We start from the raw sequence: 22,037 nt of genomic DNA on the forward strand, positions 1-22,037 counted from the left end.
ACAAACGCCAGAATATCTTGTTCATTGAAGCAGTTTAGTATATTTACTTGATTCCAAAAATTAAAGCTTGGAAAAAAGAAACGTTTGAGTTGTAGTAACATGTAAACGTACGTCAATAACATTGGATATGCGTCTGTTTATTCCCCAAAATGATGTCATAACAGCGCCCAAGCCTAAGGCCTATTGGCAAACACAGCATTGACATTGTGTGCAGTGCTAATAGGAACCCAGTCAGCATTACACGCATGTACAATGATGTCATCACCCCAGCCCCTCCCAGAGGGTCGCACTAAAAAGCGTCAACACAGCGTCAACACATGACAGAAGCGTCAACACACCGTCAACACATCCAAAACACATTCTGAATTAACAAAAATGGTATATAATTGTAAAGCATAGAATAAAAGAGAATTTCCATTGGATTGAGTTTGCATTTCGTTGTTAAAAATATAGTATTTTCACGCGAAAAAATGACCTTTCACTTGCACGGCCGTTGTCCGCCATTGGACTACAGCATTTCAAATAGGGGTGTGTAGGTAATGACATTATCTTGTCATAAACAACAGAGGGCGCCTTGCTGTAGACAGAGGGATACCAGATCTGTGAGGACTGAGGATCGGAGTGGCGGATCATTATTTTGTGAGTTGTGTTGATGTTTCATTTACTTTATTGAAATTGACATCTTTTGGTATTGGCCGGCCGCGCCCTCTCTGTTGGTTTATTGTACAACGCTATCACCCTTTAGCATAATGGTATGGTCCACGCTGCCACTGAGGCAACATGGCAGCCGATTTCGGAGCGGCACGGAGAGCCAATTTTCTTGAACTGAAAATCGCAATTTTCAGACGTTGAACCTATTGATTTTAAGCCAAAATCTTGTTTCTGTCCATACTGTATGGGTTACATACAGTTTTTGTCACTTTTAATGCATTTTGGATGTGTTGACGCTGTGTTGACGCCGTGTTGACGCCGTGTTGACGCTTTGGAGTGTGTTGACGCTGTGTTGACGCTGTGTTGACGCTGTGTTGACGCTGTGTTGACGCTTTGGAGTGTGTTGACGCTGTGTTGACGCTTTTTAGTATGACCGCTCCCAGATCCTTTACACTCCACCAGCAGATTTGGGAGGATGTTGCAGGATGGAATAAGGTCCAGCCCAGCCATGACTATATACATGGGGGTGTGACGTACTGTGGTAAGCATTCAAGAAGCTCCCAAAAGAGATGTGCCCAGGGATTAGGGGTGCATGTAAGCAATAGTATGTTTGGGATTACAGTCGCCTGATTCCTTTGCTTTGTATTTTGGAAGCACCATAATACTGTGCTGCTTTCAACATTCCTCTGCTTCTTGCACATTTAGGGTTTGAGATTTAAAAAAAAACATACAAAAAAGGTTGTTTTTGTCAATAACTCTCCTTACATGTATGACAAACAAATTCGGTAAACTGGAGGCTTCAACGTTTAACAAAGAGATAAATAGGTATTACTTGTTATAGTTAACACTTGGGGATTAATATCATGGCACTGATAAGCACAGGATTGTCTGCTACTGACAGAGCCTCTGTCCATTTCATGGAGACCAAATCCAAGATCCCGACTACTTCACGGTGCAACAATAGACATCTCCATGTCTGCACAAGGTGAGCAAATTGTCTTCAGGAAGCACCACTTTTCAGCTGAGTGTTAGTGCCATGAAAACTGGCCCCAAGATACACTGCTTCATCATGGCAGATCTTCATCAATTACAAATGATTACAAAAACTATTACATTCTCATGACAAGTGCTCCTGGATTTCATGAAAACGACTTCCAAGTCTACAGTTTGAAGTGACATTTAATGCCACTGGTTATGATTCAAAAAGAATGTCAATAATAAAGCACAAAAAAACAGTTCATCAATGCGTTTCTCATGCTTACCTTCCAACAGGGCTGATGTTTTACTCCCAATATTTTGGCACTTCATAGAAAGCTAAATAATTTTATACCCAAAATGCAATGCTCTGTGATGGTCTTGTGACATGCTAAGTATGTATTTCGTAATCATCTATCTGCCATGACTTCCTATGCAATACCAATCACACTGAATACATTCATTGTTATTTGCACCAGTTTTCAGAGCAGAAAATGCAGTACCTTTTTTCAAAGTCACAAGCACGCTTTTGGACCCATTATCAGTAGTAATGCAGATATGGTACTGTAAGTCTTACTGACCATTATGGACTGTACACACATGTACAACGTGTGGCCATTATCAGATGCCTTCTCAGTCAAGGACACTACAGGTCTGTGTACCTCCAGGTGACAATTGATGGTGTGAACGCTCCATTATAGGTCCATGAACTAGTAAGCACATGCAATGTGTGCTTCACATTGGCCGTCTTGAATAGGCCAAACAATGCCATCTACTATTCCTCCATGGAGTCCATATCACATCACAATGCACATCAGTAACAGCATCAAGGGATTTGAATCATACACAAAAACAAGGTCATTCATTCATTACAATCATGCTTTGTCCAATGAGTGTCTTACTTTGGCATATTATAACCTGGCATCATAGAGTCACCCATCCCCATATTGTTGCCAGGCATTTGAGGTGGGCCGAAACCAGGCCCATAATTCCCAGGCATTTGTTGACCCATAGTGTTTGGCATTCCCATAGGGGGGCCTCCATACTGCATTGGTGGTCTAGGTCCACCCATATACCCTGGCATTTGGTGTCTGGGTCTGTTAGAGGCAGGGTATCCCTGAGGATACATAGCATCTGGGCTGCACATTCTATTGGATGGTCCAGGCATGCGTTGTGAAGGTCCAAATGATGGTGTCATAGACGGAGGATTACCTGTTACCATTTCTAAAGGAAAAGGCATTTGAATTTGCTTGGGTGAAGGTCCAGGCCCTTGCGTTCCGGAGGTATTTGAAGGATTTAGATGCGGGTTACCAGACTGTGCCTGGGGTGCCGGGGTAGGGTTTCCCTGTGGAAAGTATTGCAGTGTTTGCTTTGGTCCTTTTCCATCAGGGAGTAGTGGTGGGGAAAAGCGACTCTGCAGTAACGAGAGAGGACTTGGGGAGGATGTGTGAACCGTCCTACCAGCCTGCGATTGGCTGATGGGTTTGGATTCCATTTGCATCATTGTTTCTCGCAGGTTTCCATCCATGTGCATCATTGGGGATCCACCTCCCGGCATGCTAGTCCTTCCCACAGGTCCTGGATTAGGTCCCATGGTTGAAGACACTGGTAATGTCCTGTGCATTTGCTTTGGTCCTGGGTACCTATTAGGCATGTTGTGCATTCCACGCATGTCCTGCATACCTGCATTGTTAGGCATACTGCCAAGCATTGGGTAATAACCCATGGGTACATCCATGGGATGCGGGTCTAAGCCCATTGGGTGTGGCTCCATGACAGGACTGTGTGAAGACATTCTTGTCTGGGGTGACATGCCCTGTTGATGCATCATAGCAGCCTGTGGTGACATCATCCTCTGCTGTGGCATCATGCCAGTTTGTGATGTCGTCATGCTACCCTGTGACATCATCATGCCTGCTTGTGAAGTCATATTTCCATGTGGTAGCATCATGTCATCTGGAGGCATACCAGGATTGCCATGGGATCCCATTAAGCCACTCGGTGGACCCATCCTAATTTGTGACATCATCCCTTGCCTGGATGTCATTGGACTGGCCTGTTGTGCCATCATTTGTTGTGAGGTAGGCATTCTAGGTTGCATCAGGCCAGATTGAGGTGGCATGGAGTCATGTGGTCCCATCATATCAGTTTGAGGAGACATAATTCCTCTGTGTTGTGAGGTCATCATATCTTGTTGTGGTGTCATATTTCCTGGGTGGGGCATCATGTCAGAATGTGGTCTCACCATTCCTGATTCTTGCATGATACCTTGCTGTGGTATGTTCTTGTCTCCGACATTTGATACTGAATGGGGAGGCATCATCCTTGGTTGAGATGTCATTTCCTGTGGTGCAGTCATTCTTGGTTGTGAAGTCATCATTTCATGTTGTGTAGTCATCCTTGATTGTGATGTCATTGCTTCCTGTGGTGCAGTCATCTTTGGCTGGGATGTCATTTCTGGTGGTGGATTTGTCATCCTCGGTTGTGATGTCATCATTTCTTGCGGATTTGTCATCCTGGGTTGTGATGTCATCATTTCTTGCGGATTTGTCATCCTCGGTTGTGATGTCATAATTTCTTGTGGATTTTTCATCCTTGGTTGTGATGGCATCATTCCTGGCTGTGAAGTCATCATTCCCGGCAATGAAGTCATCATTCCTGCTTGTGATGTCATCATTCCTGGCTGTGATGTCATCATTCCTGCTTGTGATGTCATCATTCCTGGCTGTGATGTCATCATTCCCGATTGTGATGCCATCATTCTTTGCTGTGATGTCATCATCCCTGTTTGAGATGTCATCAAGTCCGGCTGTGAATTAATAGAAGTCTGTGGAGTCATCATTCTTTGTTGAGGTCCCATCATTCCAGGTTGTGAAGTGGCCATATCTTGCTGTGACCTCATCAACCCAGACTGTGGAGTCACATTTTCTCCACTCTGTCCCATTATATCTGATCCCATAGGACTACCTGGTCCATAATACCTAGGTTTTGCGGATTCCTTTGAGGCCTTTTGATAAAAAGTTGATGCATACTGCTGCGGATCTTCTCCACGTGGCGGGAAATTTGGTGCCTTGTCCCTGTTCAACTGACTCGGAGGAAAATTGACCAACCTTTGCTGCGGAGCAGATGTGTTTGTGGCTCCACCTGCAACACTTTCTACAGGCTTTTGGTTGGCTGAACTTTGAGCAAGTTGTCCATCAGTGGATTTGGTAGTGGATGAGTCGGAGCCAGGTTTGACTACTGGAGGTGTAATGCTGCTTGGGGTAGACACCCCTTGCCTGCTTCCATTAACTGGGCCTGAATTAGGGGTTCCAGGCTGGGAACCCCCACTCTGATTAATCCTCACTGTCTGGGAACTTGTATCCCCAACAGGTGTTCCAGGTTGAGGGGGTCTGGGTGACTGCTCTACACTGCTGCCTGTAGTACGTGATTTACCGCCTATGGTAGAATCACCTGGGGTGTTTGGAGTCGAGACATTCGTTGGTGTTGGTGGTTGATGACTTTGTCGATATGGACTGTCCTGCTGTGGTGACATGGGTTGGCGAGAGACTGGTCCTGCTTGCGTGCTTGGCAACTGGGATCCTGAGGTAGCGGGTACAGCACATACTGCAGCTACTGAGGTTGTTCCTGTTGGACCAGATCCCGAAGACATGACTCCACTTGTAACATTTACAGAGGAGCCATGTCCTGATTGCATACTACTGGATGAAATACTGGTGGGTTTAATGTCATTCCCTGCTGCCATCTGTCCAGTGGGATTACTTGGAGTAGTTGAACTTGATGCTTGGGGCAAAGACCCTGAAGTAGGGAGTGAGTTAGTTCGATTAGCTCTTGGGGATGGCTGTCCGGATTGAATTTGATGTGGGGACATTGGTAATGGCGGTGCTGATTGATTTAATGACTGCTGAACAGATCCAGAAAGGCTAGACCGCCTAGGCATGTTTGGTTGGGCTGCATTGTGAGTTCCATGATACGGAGGTGGTGGAGGCATACCTTGGCCTGTTTGGGAGGGCATATCTGGCATAGGCATTCCTTGGCCAGGCATACCTGGCATTCCAGAGCCAGTCATTCCTGGACCAGATGCTCCCTGATTTGTCATATCTATTTCTGGTGGCAAACACCTGCCCATGGCAGCCCCTGGCGGCATTCCTGGGTCTCCTGGCATTCCAGGTCCCATTCCAGGTCCCATTCCAGGTCCTGGACCCATCCCTGGTCCACCTGGCATTCCAGGGTGAAACGGTCCCATATCCATAGGGTCCCTATATCCAGGTCCATGCAGCTCAGACATTGGAACTGGACCATGACCAATTTTCATTTGATCAATCTTGCGTCTTTTGTGCGTGTAAAACTCATGTTGAAGTTTATACCACTCCTTCTGCGGTTGGGTCATGTTATCCCAATCAGGCGGTGGGGGCATGATCATCTGCTCCTGCGTCATACGTTGATCGGGTCCCATTGTAGCATCTGGGTTGTCCATGTTAGGATGTGGTCCCATATTAGTTAGATGCATCATGGGTCTTGGTTGGGGACCCATCATGCCAGGTCCTGATGGTCTCATCATACCTGGTTGGGGAGCCATCATACCACCTTGAGGAGATCCCATACCACCACTTGGAGAGATCAACCTCCCAGGAGTTGGAGATCTGTTTTGATGCTCCTCTGGAAACAACAAACGCTGCATTTCTTTCAAAGTTCTTAACCGTTCTTCCCTGTGCCTCAACTGTTCTGGAGTGGGATTATCTATTTGTTGAGGTGGCTTGTAATTTGAAGGCTCAAATTGTGGGCCTACATGTACACCTGATGAAGGTGAAAAGGGTCCCATGTCGGAAGGATCATGTGACTGACCACCTTCTGGGAAGGGACGACTTGGCATCATTGGCTCGTGGCATGGTGACATCATTGGTGACTGCTGGTGTTGCATCATGGGTAAGTGAGGTCCTGGCACCTGTTGTTGCATCATACGTATCTGCTGTTCCTGTTGCCAAGCTAAATTTGCATTTTTCTGCGTCTTTTTGTTGCTAGGCGGATTCTCCCACAGTGCACTTGGATCCAGATTTTCAGTTTCTGTTGCCTCAACCTGAAATGGCGGTCCTGACTGTGGAGGGCCACTTTGTATCGGAGGGCGCATCCCAATACTTGGCATTCCAGGCATTTGTTGTTGATGTGGTGGAAACTGGTTTGGACTAAACGGTTGTTGAGGAAATGGTCCAAAATTTGGTCCGGGTGGCATTCCTGATAACGTAGGTCCTTGAGAAATGTTGGGTTGCAATGGCTGAGTTGAGGAAGGTGGCCTCTTCCTCTTTGAGGATTTCGACTTGGACTTGGTAACACTAGATGTGGTTGTGCCACTGCTTGAGTCACTCTGCTTGCCCACGATTCCCTCTCCAGACACACTTTTGTTGGAAGTTGTATGATTCTTGGTGGCATTGCTACTATCAGCAGTAGTTGAGTTTGGCCTGTCAGGGCGCTTACGTCCACCACCTGGCTTAGTTTGCTCATTTGTCACAGCATCCAGCATCTGCTGCTGTGGCTGCATATGAGGGACTGAGGCTGCCTGGTGTGGAGGTGGATTCAGTGCCATTCCTTTCAATTGATTGGTGGTGTTGTGATCCATCATCATTGGATGAGGTTGACCCATGTTATGTTGACTGAAGTTTAGTGGGGGATGTTGATTTGGCAAATGCATGCTGTCTTGTGGACGCATAGGATCCATGTCCTGCAACAACAAAAGGTACTCACTCATTAACAACTTCCTTAAATGTAACAATCAAACAGCAAAAGATTTACAGATGTCCTTGAGATGCGTAAAATTCTTATTGATAAACAAACAAAAGAATTGGAGTAAAATCAAAGAGGGCTTTGAATGCCTTCATTGGAAGGAGTGATTCATACATCTTGAAGAGAAACAGATTTCGTGCCATTGCACATTTTGAAGATAGGACCACAATTTTTGTGTGTAGATTTCACAGACCTCTTAACAATTTGATGTGTTTCCCCGCTTTCAAAATGAAGGTCTTTTAACACTACTCCTGTACCACTGAATAATCTTTGCGAAAGAAGCATGTCAAACTAGGAAATGTGTACACTTCTAGAAAGCTGCCAAAAAAAAGTTATTTACTCAATCCAATTACCCCAAAACACTCTTGATGAACACTGTAATACTAACCTGCTCAGGGAGAAGAAAGTCCCTGTTTGAAGAAAGTGACCGATGAAATGAGAGAATAGAATCAGCTTGGCCAGTAAACATAGCATGTGCAGCCTGATTGGCTAGTCTTGTAGAGAAGACACAGACTTCCTGTGTGTTTGTCATAGGGAAGTGTGATGGTTGCTGATAGGGCATCATAGGAGCAGACATTCCTCCATGTCCAACACCATCTGTAATGACACACAGTAATATTAATGTCATTACCTGCTGTGATATGCTCCATGCCAAAATACAAAGTGTCCAAAAAGTACCCCTTAAAAAAGGGATAATATGAACAAACTACACTCAACCAAAAAAGAAAGTCCCCCTTGCGATACTTTTTTGTCTAACTCATAAACTACTGAGCCCCTCTCGCTCAAATAACGACTAATCAGTACAGAAATTTCTTAGCAATCCAGCCCAAAACAGTGATAATGTGTACAAATAAATGCAATTTATGACAAATGATACCGAAAACAGTTGCACTTTGGTATACATGTACGTGCAAGTTGTGGTTCACACTCACCTTGCACGTATACAAAAGTGCAACTTTTTTTCGGTACCACTTATCATGAATTGCATAATTTTGTAAACATTATCACTGTTTTCGGCCAAAGAGTACGGCTGGAATGCTAAGGAATTTCTGTACTGATCAGTTGTAATTTGAGCAGGATGTGCCCAGTAGTTTTCGAGTTAGACAAAAAAGTATTAAGGCGGTACTTTCCTTTTTTGGTTTAGTGTATGATCTTAATGACCATAACTGTGGTTGTATCATAAATTAGGGCAGTAAGCTTCCCATTGATATCTTGGATGCATTCCTGTGGTCATGCATCACTGAGTTCCTTTGAAAATGGTAGAAACCCTCTTGGGACAGTTTGGGGTAATAACAAGTGAATACAACCAGACTAAGACAAGTAGCTGCAAGGGATATTCAAGAAAACATGAACAAACTTGGACTTCTATCAATTGGCGATCTTGTGCTGCAGTGCCAGTTGCATTTCTAACATCAAGGAAATGCACATGTATCTAAGGCTGGCACAAGACGGTGCTCCAGCCCACAGACTCATCGCTATCAGGATTTGCTTCAAGCAGTCTTGGAGACAGAGTATCAAACTGAATCATGCTGTTCAATGACCTCCATTGTCAATGGATTTGACTCCTTGTCACCTTTTGGTGGGGGGGGTGGTATTTAAATAACGAGGTTTTCAGCACTCCATCTTCCAACCTTAAGATTTTGCAGGTCTGCATTTAGCACAATGTGGTCAATTTACGTGATCCACGTGGAATGGTGAGATGGGCCAGGGAAGATATGCCCCTAACACTTGGTGATGATAGGGCAGGTGGCCATGAGGAGGGTGATACATGCAGGATGTTGAATCCTGAATGATTCAGATTATCAAATGAAAGTTAATCTGTTTTGTGCATGTTTTCATAAAGATTACTATCCTTTGGACCTACATGTACTTGATTCGTGTCTGGATGTGCTCTTCATGACAACTACCCCACCCTAAGGTACAAATTTGACAACCATTGTTTTTGTACTTCTCATGGAAATTTCGTGTTTTTTAAGGTAGGAATTTAAGATCCTTTTTTAAGTTACCTCTCCCTGTTATAAATTTTTTAATTTGTGAAGTGTTTTGAGACATTTTGTGTAAGCGCTACATAAGTATCATTCTTATTATTATTATTGTGTGAACAGAGTTATCAGATATTTTCGATTCAGAGTGAAAATGAGTCTATGGGATCTTTGGCACGTTTGTGCTATGTACCTGCTATCTTATTGTTTTCTCCGTTGGACTTGGACATCTTCATATTGTCTCTATCACCATCGTTACTGCACAAATCCAATTCTTTCAGCTTGGAGTCAAGTTTCCGCTTGCCTCGTGGAGGCACCTTTTCATCTGCACAAAATTAAATGAAATAGAAAGAAAACAATTCACTTAAGTTGTACTGTATTACACATCCAAGAGTTAGGGTTGGCACGGTAGTATTTGTCTTGCAATCTACCTTTGTGACCTGGGGTCAAGGCCCATCCCACCTACTGCTTCTTCTCTTCAGTTATCTGAACTACATGTACACTGCCTCACCACAGGAAGCAATCTGTAGTGTCATTGCCAGGACCGATCAAAGACTTGTAATGGTTAAATGGAGGTTCACTTCGTTTGATTCAATGCTTCTTTAAAGTCGTCCAATGAAGAGTAAATGTCTGACACAGGTGCCTACAAACAACATTCTGGCACGAGTTTATTAATTAACAAAACAAGCAGCAATTGAATTCATCAGATTATTATTGACTAATTGAATGACCACAAGAAGACATTACTAGGGTGATACCATGCTGAAGTCAGTGTTCCTTGGGCCAATGCACTCAAGCATCAAGTGAACATAGTTTGGACATGGATGGACAAGGGCAACGAAGATAACAGCTTCTAATGGTGGTCGCCAGACATGGCAACGCACTTTTCAAAATCTTGGCTATGTTTCCAGCTTCAACTTCATCTCTGGTTGAGGAATCATTGGGCAGGGATTTTCCTTAGCGGTCGCCCGCTCGCCAAATGCGAGTGAAAACAGCGGCGGGCGAGTCAAAACCCTCCTCTCAGTAGTCCGACGGGCGAGTCAGAAAACGGTTAAAAAAAAATAAAATAACGAAGTTTTCCCTACAGTATTTTTCAATCAATCAAAATGAAAAGTTAAGGGTGATACAACACATGAATACTTTTGCCACGCCGACCGAAATAAAAACATCGGTAGTTCGAATTCGTATCACTCCATGTATATTCGCAGTGCGCTGTGCATTAAATCCCAACGACGAACATGAGGCGAATCAACGTGTATTTGCCATTACACATTGTGCACACATGCAGCGCACGTGATTTACTTCGTCTGCAGTCAGTCCACACGGTACGGACGTACGTACGTACGTTAACATCGTATTCGTATCATACAACGTGGTGAGGAGAAAACTTTCATGACAGTTTCACTGCCAAAACTTGTGCCCGAACGGATTCTTGGGATGATTTCTTGAACACTATCAAACGAATGTACCGAAAAGATGAGGACAATATGAGATTCGAGGGGCCTATTTTGAATGTAAAGACTAGTGAATGTAAAGTGGACCGTGCTCCGGAAAACGTTATGGATTGACGTGACCAGCGTAAGTTCGTGGGTCGCCCGCCCGCAGCGCTTCTTGGCTAGGCACGCTGATTGCACCATTCTTCGCTAGAAATGCATGGCGCGCGCGAGAGATGTTTTTTTGAAAATACTGGCCTTCTCAGTCATTTTCAAACAAGTTAAAACAGTTCAGTTACTAACTTGGTAAACTCCCATTAATACCACGACTGTGTGCAATGTTTTCTTGTTCCTCAAGATAACGCTTTTTTAGTTCGTGTTTTATCAAAACATGTCGGAAATAGAACACCTAAAGCCTTAAGTTCGGAACGAAGCACACTGCATAAATTTTGATTATAACTTCTCCACCTATTTGATTCCTGTTAATTAAAGCCTTGCTCTATGTTAAAGCATGGACGATTAAAGAAACATTGACATCACTTAAAAAGGAACTACATGCAATATTATGTACATGATTAAGATAATTGCCGATTGTATTCATATTGCATAATTTATTATCAAAAATGTTATCAAAAATGCTTATGGTGATTTGATTGAAAGTTACTATTATAAAACATGTGGGCTAGTGTAAAAGGTTGCGGGCCAGTGAAAACTCTGGTTTACTGGCCCGGCCGGCCAGTAAAGGAAAAAGTTAAGGAAAACCCCTGCATTGGGAAGCCATTAACATCCTAACCAAATACAGTAAACTCTTGAGTCAAATCTCAGGGAAATGGATAACAACATTTAAGGTATCTGGAGTTCGAGTTAAGCAAGGTTCCCAATTTGTCCACAGTCATGTTATCTACACGTACATGTACATGTATGTACAGGAATGGCTCACCGTAACTCGCTATGCCCAGCTGTGGAATGGACACGTTATTTGGCACGCTTTCCTTCTTTTTCCCATTCTAATGGTGTACTTTTTTTAAGTCAAAAATCATCATTTTACTCAGATTTCATATTGTTCTTCCAAAAAAGTGTCTGCTCTATAGATGAACATAAAACAAACACTCAATTGTGTAACTGCGCGTAGCAAATCTTTACTTTGTGTCATCTGTCTAACACACCATGCTCTGGGTTTTTCATTGTGTGGCCACATGGCCGGTCCTATTCAATGGACAGAGGGCACACCAGCTGCAGCCGCACCAGCAATAGCCATCTGGCTATCTCACACACATCCTCAAAGGTTTCTATTGTGGTCACATGGCCACTGCAAAGAGCCAGGGATTGGACTGCTAGCGTGCACGCTTAGCAATCGGGCTAACTCGAAAGCCAGGATATGTTGCGAATAAGGGCTGTAGACCAATCACATGGACATGGTGCATGCTGCATCCCCACATGAAAAAAACAAAGTGCATTGGGCAGTAATGATTCATGAAAAAGTTTTGCAATCTTTTCATGCTTCTTTGTGACTGTAAGGTAGCAGTTTCTTAGAGACTGATGGAACAAAAGTTTGAGACAAACGGAGGTACAGGTGCGGGCATTTCAAGTTACAGGGGTATTCATGTACATAATATCCTATTCTCTTGATGGGAATGGAGCATTACTTCGAGATAAACGGTATTTCAAGTTATCCGAATTTGAGTTATCAGGATTTTACTGTACTCCAAACGTTGCCCTGATATTACAAGACTTGTTGTCTTGAAGCAGAACATCTTGCCATTTGGAGTCAGGGGCCTAAATGCTTCTACAGCTGAAGCCGAAGACATAGCCATTCATGCACAAACCCTACAGCTACATGTAATGAGCGTACCTTTGTTTCTATCCGGTCCATTGCCCAAATTATGATCAGGTAGAAATACTGAGTCCTCCTCTTCACTATCCTTGCCCATCTTGGCTCTGGTTCCTACTTTCTCCATTTTCACATTAACACACATCTTGCTTGATAAGTCACTATTCTCCCCTTTGATTCCATTGTCATCCAGTCGTTTCCTGCTTTCCTCCTTGATAGTAGGTAATGATGGTGAATGAAGCGTTTGGGTGTTGACCTGCAAGTCCGCACTGTTAGCCAATTGGGCTAACTTTGTCAACTCGTCTGACATCTTGGAAATGTCTTGTCTTTCCCGGTGCAAAATCTCCTGGTAGTCGATTTTAGGCAGGCTGTATTCTCGCTGTTCAGGAAAGTACATTCAAAACATTTTATATACATACATGCAATAGGAAGGCATATAAAGGACAAGGAAAGGCCAAGCTACATCAGACTTTCTACAGTGTTGCAAGTTTTTGTTTTCAAACTTCAGTGGCACTAAGAGAAGTTCCAATGCGGAAATCTGAGACATCCAAGCCATTTTGTTTATAAAGATGAGATACATGTACATTGAACAAGGTATTTCAGATGTAAACTTACATGTAGTTTACTGGAAATCAAAGTTTGAAGCCAAATCTGCCTGTCATATGTTTCTTTGATTTTGCATAGTGCCTGTCTTTAGTCACATTATACCAATGGGATGGGCTCACTTGAGGAAACATGCTTCAATCTTCATGTTCTGACACATTTTAACAATTTAACATTTGTGAAATTTTGTAGTCCTTGTTGTTGTCAGCTAATAAGTAAATTGTGAGCTTTAAAATAACAAAAGCAGGGCAGTAAAAAAAATAAGCAGTTCGACAAAACATTAATGGGACAGTGAAACATTTTAGCAGGGCAACTCATTCTCCTAAAAGTTCTCATGAAGAACACTGCGGACATTGTGCTATAAGGTACATCGCCTTTGACTTCCAAATCTTTATGTACAATAAAAATGAACATTGGTGGCCAAATGACTGGGACACCCAACAATCATGTGTGTGCCCATTGTGTTTGGTATGACCAACTACTCACCAACACTTCAGCTTCTCTTCCCTCTTTCGCAGCTTGTTTCAAACGCTTCCTTTTTTGTTTGGCTTCTAATTTTTTGTCCTTAAAATCAATCAAATAAGAAAACATGTCACTCCTAGGTACATGCATAGCCAATCGTTTACTGTAACCTTACTCTGCCAAATCAAACAGCGACCATTCCTGTAGGATTTTGTTGGTCTGAGCAGTGAACAAAGGGGTTTCTCTGTAAACTGATGGATATTGAAGGATTCAGCAGGATCCTTTGAAAACAGTTACAGCAGGGATTGAGTTAGAGTGTACAATGTATACTGTACTACTAAACTGTTTATGCTTCACATGGGGTTAGGCATACCACTAATAAACAGAGTCCAACAGTTTCTGTGTTCACTTGACCATATGGTGTTGGAATTTGCAGGAGTGAGGAGAGTTCCTAGTAAATTACTCTAGGGGTTAGGGCTAATACATATATTCAACATTTTTACTTGGTCTGCTGTTTGAATAATTCCTGTAGAGTTTTGATTCTCGATATTTCTTTATTTCTCCCCAAATTTTCATTATTGTGTAGTGAATTAAAACATACAAAATGTAACAACTAATGGTGTTAATTTATTTTTCATTCATAAATACATGTACATCTACATGTATCTAGGCCTGTTTGCACGTACTCCTGTTGATCGAGAGCCTGTCACATGGGTGGTTTTAAGTTAAACCACTGTTTAAACACCGGTTTTAAAAACTGGTTGCTAGACCCTGCGCTCTGTGCATGCTACATGTACATATGTGCAATAAGCCACAACACGCTGGCTGCCACCACTGAGAACCAATGACATGATCTCTGTACCGGTATATAAGAATGTTGAGCACACTGCGCACATACAGGTAATGCACCAATGCACCATAGAAGTGGCTTGTATTGGAGTAGAATGGTACATCAAAATCGCTGGAAATTTGTCAACTTTTAGACTTTCGATGGTTTTTTACCAAAAAGGTACAGGTACATGTATTTATGAATGGGGATAATAGTGCGGTGGAGAAGTTACAAATGTGATGTTTAAAACCAGGTAGGGACCAGACCCCTTACTGGTTTCAAACGTCATGTTTATAACTGCTTCACTTTACTGTTACATTGTACATACATGTATCCCCTTATTTTGAATTTAACTCGTTGATACATGTATACAGAATCACAGTTTGCTAATACATGAAATTCAAGTTTTCTAATATATCAATAATGCTTGCAATTTGTGGAGCATTCTACAATGTTTTCTCCTAAAGCATGCTCCTACAAACAGACAATTATGACATTATACACTATATAGCCTTTCCAATAGTCACAATGCACAAGCAGTGCTTACATGTTTTCAAACAGTTCAAGATTCCAAGATCATGTTCAATGCTTCATCATGCAAGTGACTATTTGTGTTGGGAATAAGTCTCTTTTCATATTGGGTTTTGTCTGTCACTAACATTATATTCAAATCAGAGCTGGCCAAGCTAGCATGACTAGGAGAAAAAGGCCCAAGCATAGACAATGCAAGTAGCGTGGCCTACATGTACTAGTTAGGGTTCGTGACGTGTGATCAGAAAGGGTCAGGGGTTTGGAGTCCTGCTGCTGGCCATCATTTTGTGTTCTTAGGCAGGCCACTTAACCCCTGATTGCCTTCATCTGTGGAGCAGTATATATGGCTACTGGTATTAGCTGGGTAGTCACCTGTGATGGACTGGCATCCCATGCAGGGGGATAGAAATATTCTCAGTCATTTCATGTCATAGAGGCAGGAGATGAACACTAGCCTACTGAACCATGTTGGCTCCAAACACATTTCACAACATGAAACTTTACTAATGTGTCATTAGCCAAAGGAACCGATGAATAACAGTGTTAGGCCAAATAAAACAAATGTGTGTTCAGGTCACAAGCAAACAAGCAAGTCCAATATCAATTTCAAGAAAACCCCTTTTTGGTCCCCAATTTCCTCATGCATGTGTTTCCCATGCTGGCAATGTTCTCTAAGCATGCTGTTATCAAATCAGTGATAAGGCAATCACACTTACTCACCTTCAACTGTTATGCATATGAATATTGTTTTTAACCTTTCTGTTTTGAGAATAAACAAGAAAAAGACATTGAAGATTTACATCAGAGTTGTCATCAAGTAAATCTTGAGTAAACTGGCCGGTCACTTCACCAGTAAGAGTGAATGAACACTGAATATGTCACATTTCATTTGAATGGTTTGTGACTTGACTTGAGACTGGACTTGACATGTCTGATCTATGCATGAGTTGTATCAACGTGTAAATCAACACTAATATGGGCTTGGCATACCAGCTACGTACCAATCCCATATTGGTGGTGATTTACACATGTTGATATTTCTATTTGTGTACATGTAAGTCTACCGAACACGCACTGATGTGGTTAGATAACCAGACACACACATTTGCCTCTTTGGCCTATTGTCTTTTAGTAACATAAGAAGTACATATCTTCTGAAGTTAAACAATAAGCTTGTTGAAAAAACTGTCAAGTCCTGACAGCTGTAGAATATGAACAATGTCTTGACATGTACAAAATTTGAAATACATGTATACATCCAAACATGTTGAGGGGGCCAGTCACGTTTGCAGTGTTTCCCAATGTTCCTATCACTTAGCCATCCCAATGGCTGCTTACAACGTCAACCAGCAGCATCCTTTTACTGCTTGGAAAGTTCAAGTCCACTTCTGACAAAAGACCAATTCAAATGACCCTCATATATGTGAGAACATATTGTTTGAATAAACCAAAGTAATTCTGACTGTTTGTCTGAATGGAGGCAAGGAGCGAGAGATAAGACGGACTGGCTCCCTGGACTGTGTGTGTGTATCCTACCTCCAATGCACCTTGGATGATGGGCATCACTTCATCATGCAGGTAGTGATACAACGTTATCTCATCAGGGTGTACACTCTTACAGATGGACTTGAGAAATGCCTGCCACTCTTCAAGACCCTTACAGATGCACTGCCACGCTGTCTTGCCTTTCTTGGGACTCACTTGATCTTTGTACAATCGCAAACCTGCATCCAGACACACAATGAATAACAGCTATAGTAGTCACATTAACCAGATCTCCCTGGTTATCTTGATGAGGAACCTTTCTGAATCCTCCCAATTCAGCACTGTGCAATAACTCAGTTACACAGTCTCTATACATCCATCCCTATGTCAAGTAACAATGGCTGGGCTCTACCTTCCTCTATCCTCAAACTTGGCCCAAAAGTTTGGAGGAACTTGGAGAGTGATTGTTAATAAGTTCATACATGCATAAAGCATTTATTTTATTTTATTTCTTATTTTTAACTGGGTAGCCCATTCAGTGGAATCCACTGATCTCCCATGGGTCCCAGTAAAGAGAAGACAATGTGAAGAAATTACAGTTTTAGAGGTGGGAGGAAAAGCCCAGAAGAGTATTCTGAGGAAAACCCACGGAATCAGGTAGGGACTGAAAACCCAATCCACATATTGGCCCAGGCAGGAATCGAACCCGGGTCACAGCGGTGGAAGGCGAGGAAAGTACCGCTACACCAACCTGACTCCCCAGCAAGGTTATTTCATGTGAATTATTTGGTGAATGTCAAGGATTTAAAGATTTGTTTCGAGGATTTGTTTCCCTTACATGACAAAAATTACAACTTACCATTAAAATACCAATACTGGTTACTCAGTGCATCCTGTCCAACAGACAGAAATCTCTGAAACAAAACAAAAACCAACATGTAACTTTACGATTCTGCACAAGGGTATTATCAAACAATTACATTGAGTTGACTTGTCTTCATGCACTTGTTGCAAGGGCAGTAGGATGTTTCCATGACAGTGGGAACCTTGGCAAATCTCTTGCCATACAATGTACTGGTACATGAAGTTGACGTGAAGGAGGGAGACATGCGTCCTTAAACTAAAAGGAAGGTTTCCATATAAAGTATGCATGTATATGAATTTCAAAAATCAGGAGCATGTGCATTGATTAAGAGGGCACTTTTAGCACAAATTTTCCTTTGACCTTCATGTCCTAAAAAGTTTTGAGATATTGCCTCGATGAAATCATACAAAATGGACTCCTCGGTGCCCTACATTTATAACAAAAAGCTGAGGGGTAAATGGCCTTGGCCTTAAAAGAAAACAGAAAGTTGTATCAGGGTTCTCCCCACGTACAAACGTGCGTATCGGCCCGATACGCTGGAATTGCGGCCCGATACGCCGACAAAAATGCCGATCACATTTTTCAGCCCCCGATACGCACAATATAATTATTGGGTCATTCCATGCCAACTCAACAAATGGTGCACACCATCACCTCTTGGATTTTTTTCTTTTTTGGTGTACTGAAAGATACTTAGGAGAAATGCAAATTCTGAAAATTTGGGGTCTCTACGACTTTTCGTTCTTGCGCAACAGCATTTTGAAATTTGAGGTGGGCGGGGCCAAAAGTGCGTCACGTCACGAAATTCAATGTTTAAAGGGCCATATATTTAAAACTATACCCCCCAGACATTTCAAACTTAGTAATCTGGGCTACTTTTTGCTGTAGATTTCAAATATTTAAACAGAAAGAAAGTAGCTTGTTTCATTTTTAAGTTAGAGGGGCCCCAAAATGGCCCAAAACTCATCTGGACCAATGTTCGGGGGGGTGTAAGTAAAAAATTGAAAATATTTTTTTCACCAAATTTTTTGCCTGTAATATCCCCCAATTAAAACTACTTTCATGTAAAATCTTACACTTATATTAACTTCATTGAATGAAATATAGCCCTTGCAAAAAGCAAATTGTTTATTTTTACGACAACTTGACCCCCCCCCCAAAAAAACCAACGTCAGACATTCCGCACCAAATTTTGCTTCACATATGTTTGAGGTTGGTCCTTAGTGAAGTCCTCTGAAAAGTTTCATGTTGGTGTCTAAATGTCTTCAGTAGATAGCTGGGCTTTATAATGAGTCTATATCTTACGGTGCTGGTTCCGTAACATACAAGTACACGTACATAGAATAAAACAGCAGTTGGTACATAAAGAATAAGTTGGGTATGAAACTTAGCTTACATTTGTACATGTAGATCGACAGTTGATATAATTGTTTACAGTTTCACAGGTGAAATTATGCATTCCTTGTGATGTAGTTTTGATGAAGTTGAATGAGTTGCATGATGGTTGGCTCACTAAGTTTGTATTGCCTTCCACCGCTATGTAGAAGTTCTGGTGTTGGTACGCAAAACAACACATCAACAAATGGAATGTTACATTTATCCTCTCTTTGTGGCCAATAGAGAGTATATTTGTTGATTCCGTCCTGTACATGAAGCAGACATACACATCCTCATGAAGTTGTGATACATGTACATCTTCTACAATTTAGCAATGTACCAAACATCATCATAGACCACACAAACATATTTTCCTGGGTTGAGGTCAGCTGCTACAATTGGTGCATGATGAGTTTGAGCATACATGCAACTCCTTGGATGAACTAGGTTTCCCCTTATCCATAATGAAAACTAAGATCAATCAGGTTAAAACCATAGACCCTCTACTCAAACTGAATCACTTCTCTTTGGTTCAGGTTAGTGCTATACTATGTTGTGCAAGTGAGAACTGGTTAATTACTACATGTACATACATGACATGCATGCTGTGTGATGAGCACATGGAAAGAATTAGACTCTCAAGTCATTTAACCTAATTTGCATATAATGCACACATAGGTCTACAAGCAACTGTTTATTGAGCAGGAAATGGGTAGTCTTGACCCAAGTCTTTCAACAGTCGGGGGATTTTGTTGTGCTGGTTCCGTAAAATACAAGTAGTCATGTACATGCACATGTATGTTACGGAACCTGCAGCATCATAAGATATAGACTCTTTATAAAGCCCAGCTATCCACTGAAGAAATTTAGACACCAACATGAAACTTTTCAGAGGACTTCACTAAGGACCAACCTCAAACATATGTGAAGCAAAATTTGGTGCGGAATGTCTGACGTTGGTTTTTTTGGGGGTCAAGTTGTCGTAAAAATAAACAATTTGCTTTTTGCAAGGGCTATATTTCATTCAATGAAGTTAATATAAGTGTAAGATTTTACATGAAAGTAGTTTTAATTGGGGGCTATTACAGGCAAAAAATTTGGTGAAAAAAATATTTTCAATTTTTTACTTACACCCCCCCGAACATTGGTCCAGATGAGTTTTGGGCCATTTTGGGGCCCCTCTAACTTAAAAATGAAACAAGCTACTTTCTTTCTGTTTAAATATTTGAAATCTACAGCAAAAAGTAGCCCAGATTACCAAGTTTGAAATGTCTGGGGGGTATAGTTTTAAATATATGGCCCTTTAAACATTGAATTTCGTGACGCGACGCACTTTTGGCCCCGCCCACCTCAAATTTCAAAATGCTGTTGCGCAAGAACAAAAAGTCGTAGAGACCCCAAATTTTCAGAATTTGCATTTCTCCTAAGTATCTTTCAGTACACCAAAAAAGAAAAAAATCCAAGAGGTGATGGTGTGCACCATTTGTTGAGTTGGCATGGAATGACCCTATTATACAAGCCATTATAATGCACAACATTATCGTTTCATACGCCATTATTTCATCTTGACATTCAAAATCTTGATGCTGCATGTGTGATCAAAATGCACACGATGACGGGTCTTTCGCGACAACCGCCAGCACCCAGCTATATATTAGCGCATTCAGCATGGTACACTGGTTCCCTTCGCGTGCTAACAGTATCAATGCTATGATGAAGGACCGGAACCAGTGACTACTGCCTCGTGCGTGCATACATGATGATGATGTCGGCCGAAGTTGGATCGTAAAAACACCAAACAAACATCGATGGAGAAAGAGAATTTCTGCAAATTAATTCACAGAACGTGATCTTTATTTACTGTGTATGTATTTTCCATTAAAATGACGAGATTGCAAAGCTCGAACTTATGGCGAAACATCGTATGCGTAGCGTGCTTCTTAGAAGCAGTGGTGCAAAATGTTCGGCCACGTGGGATGGGCCGTACACAGTGCAGTATTGCACACTGATACTGCGCCGTGTGCACAGCGCGATGTACGGCTGGCCAGATTGAATGTTGACGGCGCCAGGGGCCGAGATGTACGTTAAGCATATAGTGGAATCAACTACCGGTACCTCAAATATATTTTTAATTAGGTGAGGCAAGTTTTAATCACTTTTGATGGTCAGTCTTGATAATTTTCGTGGTGCAAAGGAAAATAATCCAGGCACAAAACTACATGATTCCTTGTTCAATATGCTCCATTCAATCAAGTGTTTTTATTCCTCCATGATTCAATCAGCAGCCCAAAAAATTGGCGAAATAATTTTTCCGACTTACCGACGCTATTTTGAAAGGCATGTAATCGGAAGCAAAAGTGATATTTTTCTTCACCTTAATTTCTTAATTTGAAACTTGCTTGTTAATATAATTCATACTTTCTAGATCAGGAAGTTTTAACACAGGTTTTGAAATGTTGAATTTTTTTTTAAGTTAAAAATTTTGATATTTTTTTTCTTTTATTACAAAAAATATCACATGATCTCCTCTAAATTTTAAGGGAAAATCTTCCTCAAAGACTCCCAGACTTGCTCTAAAATGCACCAGAGAGCCTCTAAAGTTCAAAAAAAATTTAACCCCACGCCATGGCTTCGCAGGTTGGTGAATCACAACAAAACTTCCCCCACAGGTTTGAAAAAATCCTGGGGAGAATCCTGTTGTATCTCTGATTATTGTACAGGGAGTCCAGACTCACCATATCATCTGGACTGTAATGGTCATCCAAATAGTCTGTGAGTTCCTCACCGTTGCAAGCATACACTGTATCTATTAACCTCTTCAGCAACAAAAGCTATCAGGAAAACAAGAGAAATACAACATAATGTAATACAAATTAGTGAGCTAAAATGACCATTTGACCCAGCAAAATCAAGCATCCTGGAAACACATTGCTCATATTTCACAACTTCCTGGAAACAAGACTAGGCAAGCCCAGCTTTAAAGCTGGTTCCAGACCCATTTGGAATGAGGGGTGTACATGCATACCGGTTACAATCAGTCAGTCAGGCTAGCCCTCATAGACTAGCAACAAGCAAACTGACAATAACATACATCCAGACTAGTCCCAAACATCTCAGCACATCAACTAACAGTTGTTTAGTTTTTCAAGTCAACATCATGATCACACTGTATGCAACTGTACATGTACGTGTACGTGTTTCTCTAAATATGATCTGAATTCTTAGGGTATGATGA

At 41.8% G+C, this 22,037-nt stretch overlaps 1 protein-coding gene across 2 annotated transcripts in view; it reads right to left on the minus strand.

Moving 5' to 3' along the window:
- Positions 1–1,276: 1,276 nt before the first annotated feature.
- LOC119725906 (B-cell CLL/lymphoma 9-like protein) overlaps positions 1,277–22,037 on the minus strand; it is a 39,530-nt gene continuing 18,769 nt past the window's right edge. For both annotated transcript variants that reach the window (XM_038197511.1, XM_038197512.1), the window contains 8 exons: positions 21,538–21,633; positions 17,420–17,474; positions 16,612–16,799; positions 13,740–13,817; positions 12,672–13,029; positions 9,580–9,711; positions 7,793–8,001; positions 1,277–7,342 (listed from right to left, as the gene is read on the minus strand). In XM_038197511.1, the coding sequence (XP_038053439.1) occupies positions 2,525–7,342; positions 7,793–8,001; positions 9,580–9,711; positions 12,672–13,029; positions 13,740–13,817; positions 16,612–16,799; positions 17,420–17,474; positions 21,538–21,633 (5,934 nt within the window). In that variant the 3' untranslated portion in view covers positions 1,277–2,524. The remainder of the gene's footprint in view (positions 7,343–7,792; positions 8,002–9,579; positions 9,712–12,671; positions 13,030–13,739; positions 13,818–16,611; positions 16,800–17,419; positions 17,475–21,537; positions 21,634–22,037) is intronic.

Source organism: Patiria miniata, unplaced genomic scaffold (assembly GCF_015706575.1).
Source record: "Patiria miniata isolate m_02_andy unplaced genomic scaffold, ASM1570657v1 HiC_scaffold_19, whole genome shotgun sequence".
NCBI classification, from domain to species: Eukaryota; Metazoa; Echinodermata; class Asteroidea; order Valvatida; family Asterinidae; genus Patiria; species Patiria miniata.